The sequence below is a fragment of the Rhododendron vialii genome, chromosome 11a (assembly GCF_030253575.1).
Source record: "Rhododendron vialii isolate Sample 1 chromosome 11a, ASM3025357v1".
Lineage (NCBI taxonomy): Eukaryota > Viridiplantae > Streptophyta > Magnoliopsida > Ericales > Ericaceae > Rhododendron > Rhododendron vialii.
The window spans coordinates 11,769,766-11,780,721 of NC_080567.1; the positions used below are offsets into that span (position 1 = coordinate 11,769,766).

Sequence of the window (10,956 nt, forward strand, 5' to 3'; positions counted from 1 at the left end):
CTGAGTGTGCACTGGTCATTTCCAGAGCCCAGATGGTTGAAAATAAGAACTGTGGGCTTAGGCTTACTGGCGCACGCAGGATCAGTAGCGGCGTACGCTGGTGAAATTAGCATGCAGTGACTTGGTCAATGCATGCTGGTTTCTTCCTGCGCACATCACTCCAGGTCAGTGTATTCCAGTTTATTTAAAGCTCCCACAGGAGTCTATTTTTAATCTAGTTTAATTGTTTCAATAAGAAAGCATGTTATTTTATCACATCCTGCTAACATGTTACAGTTTTAATCCCCTTTAACTGTTTGCCCGCCCTAATTGGCTCAAAATGATGAATGAGAGAAAAGCACAAATATTTTACAAAATTAATGCCTGAGTAGAGACCAATCTTCGGATTGAGCAAGAGGGGTGCCTTAAAATCCTTCCCCTCTTGTAACCTAGCTCTCGAACCTCAGATATCAAAAGGTGACAACGGACCAGTCTACAAAACCTTTTCCAATCAAAACGTAGCAAGCGTTTCAAGTTCGGTTCCTTGGGTGGTTTACCGCAAAAAGCCTTAGTAGTGACTCTGAATCGAAGCATTTCGCCGCGCTTTCCAAAAAGGGCGCACCCGATTTTAAAAACTACATTTTAGGGGCGTGTGCCTACAATCTAAAGCCCAACTCCATCTCTCTCTCTTTCCAGTAGCTCTCTCTCTCTCCTCCTTTACTTGGCCACCACCCAACCTCCACTCTATAAATACCCTCTTCCCTCTTACTCTCCATGGACACCCAACACCATCCTCAAGCATTCCAAACCCATCAACAAAACACAAGGAAGCAGCCCCAAAGTCCCATGTGCCAGTCGTCTTCTTCGTTTTACCGAAAATTCTCTGTTTGCGTTTTAAGCTCGTGCAACCAAAACTAAGGTAGATAAACCTTTAAACTACTTTCTCCTATGTATCTTTAAGTGTTTTGGATCTTACCCATGGTCCCTAGAAAGCCCCATGCATCAACCTGAAGCCATAGAAATTTCTATAGAAAAATCAAACGCAGGTTGCAGCCGAAACCCCGAACCACTACAAGAAAATGCAGCAAGGGCGACCCAAATGGCGATGAACCAAAAATTGAGTTGATGTTGGGTATGCAATGGCGACACGCTTTGATAAATGCATCAGCGGTGAATGGCCACTAATAATCCAATTGGGTCCATTGGTGGGTCTATTTCTAGCAACCAAAATTGTAGTTTCAGCGATGAGAAAATGTTGTCGACAAAAATCCCACATTTGGCAACACACAAATCGCATCGCCAAAGTCCAATTTTTTAAGCGCGAGTTTCCGTGCTCCACAATTTCCACTTGGCGCTTCTTTTTAGGGGTTCACCGACAAAGTTGATGGGTCGGCATTGTAGACACCCCAATTTGGACCTATTATTTATCCTTAATTTGTGGCCTTGAGGCTCCCCAATGATGAAACAAAATCAAAATAGGACTTGGCTAAAGCTTGAACGATGTTTTCTTGGTCTTTTATAAACCAAAACCATCATTTTTCCCGACACCCTGAGGGTAAAATGGGCACACATTTCAGCATATAAAATACATTTGAATGAAACCAATTGGGTTAGAAAGAGGACTCAACGAGCTTTCAACGCTTTGAAAAACACCCAAAATCGAGTTCGGGAGTGTCCGTGGTGCCCTTTTGAAGTTGGGCAGACACTCTTGAGCACTCGGGACCACTCCTGAGCGCTCGGGACCATTCCTGAGCGCTCGAGACCACTTCTGAGCGCTCGGGAGCTCTGTCACATCTTATGATGAGCTTGACCATTGACCATGGCTTTTTTCAATCTTTTTAACACATTCAGCATTCAAACCTATCATACAGTCAAGCCTGCCTGAGTATACAAGTCTGGCAGGCATCTCATGATGGGATATTTCCCCCCGAAACCATTTTCCATTTCATTTTCATTTTATTTTCAAATTTCAAACACATTTTCTCCTCCCCTGTAAATACCCTTCTCATTCTACATACCAAGGACCATGAAATTTCTCTCTCTCACTCCCCCATTTTCAGAAACCCAAGTTCTCAACCTTCTTCAAACTTTTTTCAACTTCCATCTTCAAATAATTTTCAAAGAAAAATCCAAGAAAATCACAAAAATATTTTCAGTCTTAAATACATCTAAGACTCTATTTCTAACTATTTTCCAGCCACATTATAGCCCCTAAATCCATCCAAGAAGTCAAGTTCAAGCCAAGAAAAGGTATAAACTTGGTTTTTCCAAGTTGTTTATGTTTTTCCTACTTCTGAGGGAGATCAGGGGCTCATACCAGTTCCTCATACTAGTTGTGAGCCACCTGATCTTAGGTTAACAACAAGAGCAAAGATATCACAAAAAGTTTTTTTCAATTAAACTTTTTTAGCTTCCTGGGTGTATTCCTGAGCGCCCAGGACCCCTTTTGATCGCCCAACATCATTCCAAGGGGGGCAAGATCACGACAGGAGGCCTAAAACACTCCTGAGCGCTCAGGACCATTTATAGGTGCCCGAAATCACTTCTGAGGGCTTGTTTGAGGGCCCAAGACCATTCCTATGGGCCCAGGGCCACTTTTAAGTGCCCAGGAACACTGCTGAGTGCTCAGGATTGCTTTCAATGGTGTTGTTTCATTTTAAAGTACTTTTCCATTTTAATCTCTCATATCTCATGCATACTTTGTACACAATCACATGTATACACTGTTGTTTGTTGTTTTTATGAATATGCTAGTTGTCTTCATGAAATAAAATGTTTTCGATAAATCCCGCAAATGTTGAGTAGAGACCGACTCCGTGTCGGGCGAGGGGGGTGCCGTAAAAACCTTCCCCCCTCGTAACGTGGCTTCCGAACCCAAAATGATATCTGGTTTTCAATTCAAAGCAATCATTTTCAAATGAAACAGTTTCTCGGGTGGCAAACCCCAAACCTGGGTGGCGACTCTTCAATTTTTCAAATAAAAAGACTTCTATTTTTCGGGCCGCCCCGATTCACCCGAGGTTGTGATAGCCCACGTCGCCACCCGGGTTTGAGGTTTGCCGCCTGAGAAACCGTTTTGATTGAAAATGATTGATTGAATTTGAAAACCAGATATTGTTTTGGATTCGGAAGCAATGTTACGAAGGGGAAGGTTTTTATGGCACCCCCCTCGCCCGATTTGGAATCGGTCTCTACTAAACATTTGCGGGATTTTCAAAAATGTTTTGTTTCATTAAGCAACTAGCAAGTATTTGCAAATATAGCAAGTAAGCTGCATGCCTGTGCTGGTGTACAGTATGTAACAATGAAATGAAATGAATAATAACAGAAAATGCACATCTGCCCCTGGAATCACTCCTGAGAGCTCAGGAATGGTCCCGAGCGCTCAGGAGTGCTATCAACACCTCCTGCAAATGTTAGTACTGAATAAAATTATTTGTCTACCATTGATTATTGTCAAACCAGGAAGAATAAAAGGGAAAGCACTCCTGAGCGCTCGGGAGTGAGACCAGTGGATTGAAAAACTTTTGTAGCCTCTTTTGCTCTTGTTGTTAAACCAAGATCAGGTGGCTCACCACCAGTATGAGGAACTGGTATGAGCCACTGATCTCCCTTAGACAGGAAAAACCAGAAGGCTTAGGTATAAAAATGAAATTTTATACCTTTTGGACAAGCTTGAACTTCACTTCTTAGTGGATTTGAGGACTGTAATATGGCTGGAAAACAGTGACAAATAGAGTCTTAGATGAATCCAAGATTGAAAAACATTTTTTGTGATTTTCTTTGAAAATTATTTGAGAAAATGATAGTCTTTTAGAAAATATTTGAGAAGGGATGAAGAATGGGGATGGTCAAACAAGGGGGAGTTAGAGAGAGAATTTTCGTGGCCTCTTGTGAGGTAGAACATGGGGGTTTATATAGGGGAGGGAAAAAATAGGTTTGAATTTTGAAAAATAAGGTAAAAAATGTTTTGGGGGAAAAAAGGCATCATTAGTCTTCTGCACCTTCTGAATACTCAAGCAGACCAGGTTTGAACGTTTGAATGGACTGAAAAGTCTGAAAAAGCCATGGTCAATGGTCAAGCTCATCATAAGCTATGACAAAGCTCCCGAGCGTTCAGAAGTGATCTAGAGCGCTCAGAAATGGTCTCGAGCGCTCAGGAGTGGTCCCAAGCGCTCAAGAGTGTCTGCCCAACTTCAGAAGGGAGCCACGGACACTCCCGAACTCGGTTTTGGGTGTTTTTTGAAGCGTTGGAAAGCTCGTTGAGTCTTCTTTCTAACCCAATTGGTTTCATTCAAACATATTTTATACACTGAAATTTGTGCCCATTTTACCCTCAAGGTGTTGGGAAAATGATGGTTTTGGTTTGTAAATGACTAAGAAACATCCTTCAAGCTTTAGCCAAGCCCTATTTTGATTCCGTTTCATCACTGGGGAGCCTCAAGGCCACAAATTAAGGATAATTAATAGGTCCAAATTGGGGTGTCTGCAGGCATAAGTAGGCCTTATAAAACGACGTAGTATTAGGTAATGGTATGCAATTTAATTATATTTTATATTTCAATTTTCTTTTTCTATTAGCTAGTACAGAGTACTAAAAAAACACCCGAGTACTTCAGTCTGGCCCCCCTTCCCTCTCTCTCTAGCGTTACGACCATGGCGAAGTTAAAGCTTCTTCAATCTCCTTTCTAGGTCTCTTTCACTCCCTCTCTCTCTCTCTCTCTCTCTCTCTCTCTCTCTATATATATATATATATATATATATCTCCCTATTTGTCTCTCCCCCTTTTGATCTCTCTTTCCCTCTGTATTTATACAATACGCCATTTTTTGTGCGAGTTTAAGGTTCTCACTGTATCAGGGTATTTTGCTTGTGCACCATTTTGTATTTGCCTATCGTAGGGTTTTGGTGTGCCATTTTTGTATTTGTATGTCCTAGGTTTTGGTGCGCCATTTTTGTATTTGCCTGTCGTACATTGGAAATCTCAGTGGCTGAAAGCAAAAGCCAAACTAACTACTAATTTTTTAAGGGGCTTTTGGTTGTAAGGCTAGAAACTTTTTACAATCTTGTTCTCTTTGCTTGAATAGTTGAATTACTAGGTCTAAAAGGTATTTTAAATGGGGGTTTTTGAAGCAAAAGCCAAATCGGCCATGCATATTTTTTTTTAATGATTTGTGTATGTGGTTTTGCTGTTTTCTAGGCATTGGGTATTTTGATTTAGATGGGGGTTTTGAGATTAGACTAGCAGCTTCTAAAATGATCACAGATTGATTCTCTATACATCTTGCCTAATTCCTTTGAATTTGGCGGAGCTTCGTACCATTCTTATACTTACAGCTATTGATAACAGAGTATGACAATATTTATGAACTGTTCAATTGTTTGTCGTTGCTCAATTTATGTGTTTTTATGAGATTTTGCTCCGTCTTTTCTTTGAATCTGTAATTATGTGGTCATGTATGTATTTTTAAGTGCATTTTTATGGTGACTATGTTGTACAACAGTGATTCATCGTAGACAAATTGCTGAATCAATCCCTAAGTTCTCCAACACTTGTTGCTAGCATTTTCCTCTGTCGGTGTCATATTCTTAAGGTATCTTGCTCTTTCACTTTTATTTATTCAATCCCTATTCTCCATGATTTGGGAGCTTCTCCAATGATTAAACCCCACAGTTTCATTTATGTTGTTTGTGCATTGGTGATTAAAGAAGCATTTGAGAAGTATAGAAGTACTTTTAATGTTTGGTATGCGAGCAAAAGAAGTATTTAAAATTATTATACTTCAAATTAAAACAAATTTTAATTTCATATGGACGGAACATATTGGAAAAGATTCCAACTGAAATAACATTAACTGATTTACTAGATATCATTATGGAAGCATAAAGTATAGATTCTTCTTTTTCCCCTCCTTTTGTTTTCTTTTTTTAATCCTTTTGCTTGGTTGTTTTGGGGCAGGGAATTTTTCTGGGAGAAATACATTTCTTTCCATGGCCTCCATTTTTTACATTTCATATCTTTAATGTAATCATCATACTTTATCTTTTGTTACCCTCATATTTGCGAGTTACCTTTTTAGTGCCACAAAAATGTAACCAAATATAATTGCACCAAAATACTCGAGGATAAAGTTTTATTTTCCGAACTTATATATGTGGGACATTGGTTGGTAATTCTCAAGGAAGGTGTGGGCACTTTGGGAGATATGACTTTCACTGACAATTCGAGCTGGACAAGGAGCAGAAAGTTTAGGCTTGGTCTAAAGGTTGCTACTAGAGATTTCAAGGAGGTTCGTGTTCGTGAAGCTAAAACCGAGGCTTTTGCAGTGAAAGATCATAGGGGTGAATGTGAGTTCTTTCAGTTTGAAAACCACTCTTTTTTGGGTGTTTGGACCCATGTTAGGTCCAAATCTTTGAAGGGAAATTCATGTGGCACGACTTGAGTAGAGGAAGATCAACAAAGCACCTATTGTTCCTCATGTGTTCTGTAGCTTATTTTCACATGAGCAATTGTACAAGAACACTTCAAATTGGCATTGTTCCCTAATCCATCTTGGATTGTTACAAATCCTTTAGGAATTGAAGCATGCGATTGTCAGCTAATCGCATTGTTGTAGTTTGTGGGGAGTCAAGCTTGAGATGTCCGGCTTTTAAGCCTACCGTTAATGTTTGTTCTCTTTAGCATGCACTTGTGTAAGGAGTTGTGTTTAAGAACCCTGAATCATGATATTCCTGGTTTAATGGTGGCATGTTTCACTTCAAGTGAAACCAGCCAAAAAAAAACTCCGACGTAGTAAAATGGGCAGAAGAGACTCGAATGGCTTAACATTACTTGTTAAAGAATTTAGTTACTAAAGTTCCTTTCTTGATCAATCCTGATGTTGATATTTTGGCTTTCAAGTTGGTGGACTGTTTTTTTGTAGTGTAGTGTACAGAAACATTACCCGCCTGCTTTGCGAGATGAAGTTTGGAGATCAGATAGAATAGCAAAGGATGGAGCGCTGCACAAAAAGTTGATAAAGGCTGATATCATAACTGTTGAAAATTTCCTCAGGGTTCTTGTTAGGGATCCACAGAGGCTGAGAAGTGTTAAGGGTTTCAATTTTATCTCGTTTTCTTCCTTTTCAATGTTCTCTTTACCTTTGGTGTTGAATTAGGTATCGTTGTTACCCGGGAGGAATGATTGCTTAACTCACTCTCTCTCTCTCTCTCTCTCTCTCTCTCTCATCTGATGAACATATTGTAGATTCTTGGAAGTGGAATGTCCAATAGGATGTGGGATAATACTGTGGAGCATGCGAAAATGTGCGTTTTGGGTGAGAAGCTTTATGTATACTATTCAGATGGAACAAATAGCATGGGCGCTGTCTTCAATGATATCTATGAGCTTAGAGGCCTTATTGCGAATGGACAGTTCTTCCCTCTGGACTCGCTTACGCACAATCAAAACGTCTGAGTGAGGAAAAATGATTTCAAGTTCAACTACTTCCATGTGTTCTCTGCATGTAGTAGAACTACTTATATAGACATTACCACTGAAATGATTTTGTGGGTGCTTCGGTCGTGGCCTCGGTAATCTAACCTGACCACCATTAACCGAGGCCTCATATCGGCACGGGCCGGTGTATATCCTTCTATTTACTTGCTCGGTATCAAGTCCTCTGTTGACACTTCGGTTAATTACCGAAGTGTGCATTCCGTTAAGGTCTCTTGGCAGAATGTAGCATAGCAAGAGGGGACCAAGAGCGACACGTGGCAGAAAGGATCATCTAGGTCAGGTCTGGCCATGTGCTCCGTAACCGTCTTATCCAACCCATCATCTGTGATGTCATCCGAGGCGGTTACCCGAGCGTATCCTTCACGCGCTAGCTTGGAGCCCAAGTAAACCTAGGTCTATAAATACAAAGGGATACTCATCTTTGAGAAGTATGCCATCTTTCCCTAACCCAAGACCTAAACCTAAACTTCTCTCCTTACTTTTAACAGGATCGTCGGAGGGTCACTGGGCTATTTCAGCCCTAGTGACTTGTTGCAGGTTGAGGGGTGGAGCAACGGAGCAGTGGAAGAAGAATACTGACTCAGGTCAAGGTCCCTCCTAAATCGAACCCCTACAGATTTCATGTTCATTCACAAGAAAGAAAATGATTTCAAGTTCATTCACAAAGAAAGAAAATGATTTCAAATTATGTCAACACTTGAACCAGATTTTTATGACTAGTAAGCCACACTAGTTCGAGTGGTATGGGAATTAGACTTTTGTTCCTAGTCTGATTATGTGAAATCTATAAACACGATAAAGATTTGACTCATTCACTATACACAAAATATGGCCTAACTCCTTTGTTTTCTGTGTACAGGTTTCAGTGGATTCACTAGTGAAAACAGCGTACGAGAATTGGAACCAAGTTATTGAATACGATGGCAAAGTTCTAAACTCTCTATCAATTAGAAACCACGGAACAAGAGCCTCATTTGAGACTACATCAGACCAAAATCCAGTCACAAAGCAGCAACACATCTCCTCCGAATCAATCCCACAATGCCAAATGAAAAACCATCTCCCTTCAAACTCTCAGTTGAGTGAATTCCCATTCATGAGGTCTGATTCAATGGCAGGAATGGCTTCATTGGATTATGGATTGGTTGGAATGTCAGAATTCGGCGGTTCTTTTTTCCCAGGAGAATGGTCAAGGCCAAGGGACTGCTGCTCCTTGCTCTCCCTCAACCTTTCCTCCTGTGAAGAGGTGAGGTGGCATCATTGTTTTAAAGTTTCACTCCAAGTTTTTTCCTTCTGGGCCTAGTATTCTTGGTGGTGAGGACCTATCAGAGAAAATGCGCTCAATGACTTTCCAACGGGAAGATTTAAAGGGTCAAGATTAAAACGTAGACAATTAAGTAAAAACCTTTATGGATAAAAGTAGTCAATTCTGTTTGAGACCATGAGGTCCTCACGTACGAAGCATACAATCTCACATTAAGGTCATCATAAATTACAAAAAAGAATGTTAAAGCTGGCCCTAAATACACAAACACACCTTCCAGCTAGTTTATCATGGCGTAATTTTGTCAAAGCACGCTCCACTTCTTCACTTGCCTGTTTTTCCAATAAAATTAGTCCAGTGTTAACAGAAATGGGATATAGTCCCATGATAAAGAAAAAACCAAATATCATTCAGATATAATATATTTACAATCTTCTTGAGTCTACCAAGTAAAAACAAAAATTGTGTATAGTAGAAGTATCATTGGACTGGTTAGAATTATAAGATAATTTGGAGAAGAAATTTAAGAAAGTTCCACATGCGACATGCCAGTTGTTAGTAATTTATTTTAATCAACGGGTATCTGTAATCTTAACATGGGGAGATTAATAAGTATTTAATATCATGGAGCTCGTAATATAATTGAGATAAGGACGGGAGTGCAATTATAATTCTGTAGTAGGGTGAATTATAATTAGTGAAATAAGAAATAGAATCCTGGTGGGATTAAGTTTTCTTATTTACACTAGGAGCCCAGACTTATTACTCCTTAGGTCTCTATCGTAGCCCTATATATATACGTTATGCTCTCTAGGTCAGTATGAACGTTTTTCTATTATTCAGTAAATAGAGGCGGGCTTAGAGAGAGCAAATAGATCACGAAAGAGTCCACACTTGGTTTGTGTTCTAGACGTGCAGGGAATACGATAGAAGATCGTAAGGTACGGTCAAGCAGTATTCGTGGTATATAGCAAGACGTGCTATAACAAGTTCAACCAGCGTTCGTGTCACCGGGAGTTGAGGTAGAACCCTAATTCCGCTTTATAGGGTTTTACAATTTTTGTTGTCTAATCTGTACGCATCATTACTGGGTCTTGGGGATTCAGTTTCCCAACAGTGGTATCAGAGCCAGGTTGTAATCACACGTATAGATTAAACAGGCCATGTTGTCCGTAGGTTATAGAGGGTAGAACGTAGAACGTAGAACTGTGCTAACCATTGTTTTGCAACGTTCTTACCCAGCTATTATGGTCACATGATTTTTATTGGTTTTATATGATTGGTTCCCACGATAATTTTTTCGTGGTTATTGTTATTTATTGGGTACCACGATTATTTTTCGTGGTTGTAATAATTAACATAGCATGTGTTATTTATTGGGTGCCACGATTATTTTTCGTGGTTGTAATAATTAACGTAGCATGTGAACTCCAATGGAGGCATAAGATCGATATTTGTATGTTTCTTCGATTGTAATAGCATTCGACGGTTATTCGGAGATCGAAGATGGTAGATACAAAAGATTCAAGTTATTTTGCTCGCAACAATTTTTTTCCAGATTCGTAGGGTCTGATTGCAGGGCTATTTCAACCCAGTAAACATTGGAATCAGAAAATCTATTCTACACGAAAGTTGTAAATAATTGAATTTCGAATCCAACCCAATTTGAATCACTTCAATTGGAGGTCAGATGAAGAAGATATGGCCAAAATACTGAAGGCTGTGCAGTTTACGCGGGAATATGTTAAATCCGAAATTTCTTGCCTAAGCACGGTTGGATTTTGGTTTTCTTGATTGATTCAAACTATCTAAGTCTTCTACACAAGTATAGCCGAAGGATTTCAAGTTTAGAAAGACTCCTTATTGCTTAAGGATTTCAAGTTTGGAAGAATTCCTTATTACTCAAGGATTGCATCTTTTGACCATAATAGTTGGGTTGCATATTTTATTATGTTTCCTAATTTATGTTTATGCATGTTTCTATGAGTGTTTGCATATGTGATAGTTTACCATATTGGGACAACATGGTAATATATGGCCTTTGACTTAGATCACGTTTTTTGCAAACTTAAAAATTTTGATAACCCTCACAAATTATTATTTTTTAAATAACTAAGTGGGAGAGGGAATTTATTTTTATAAATCCCACGGTCTCCATTACTATTATGTAGATGATGTAATTAATTTTGTGTGATGGTTTTAGAACCTTCCCCCC

The 10,956-nt window shown here is 39.5% G+C and overlaps 1 protein-coding gene across 1 annotated transcript; it reads left to right on the top strand.

The window, feature by feature from the left end:
• Positions 1-3,293: 3,293 nt before the first annotated feature.
• LOC131306865 (calmodulin-binding protein 60 F-like) lies at positions 3,294-8,992 on the top strand. The gene is made up of 7 exons (XM_058333294.1): positions 3,294-3,394; positions 3,546-3,619; positions 5,497-5,573; positions 6,060-6,331; positions 6,908-7,067; positions 7,226-7,429; positions 8,337-8,992. The coding sequence occupies exons 1-7, from the start codon at positions 3,294-3,296 to the stop codon at positions 8,778-8,780; spliced, it is 1,332 nt and encodes a 443-aa protein (XP_058189277.1). The 3' UTR covers positions 8,781-8,992.
• Positions 8,993-10,956: the final 1,964 nt, after the last annotated feature.

Excerpts from the sequence above, each read along its gene's own strand:
- LOC131306865 (XM_058333294.1), top strand. The coding sequence starts at position 3,294 with ATGAATAATAACAGAAAATGCACATCTGCCCCTGGAATCACTCCTGAG. Across the intron at positions 7,068-7,225 it reads ATCCACAGAGGCTGAGAAGT|ATTCTTGGAAGTGGAATGTC; the intron begins GTTAAGGGTTTC and ends AACATATTGTAG. Across the intron at positions 7,430-8,336 it reads CGCTTACGCACAATCAAAAC|GTTTCAGTGGATTCACTAGT; the intron begins GTCTGAGTGAGG and ends TTCTGTGTACAG.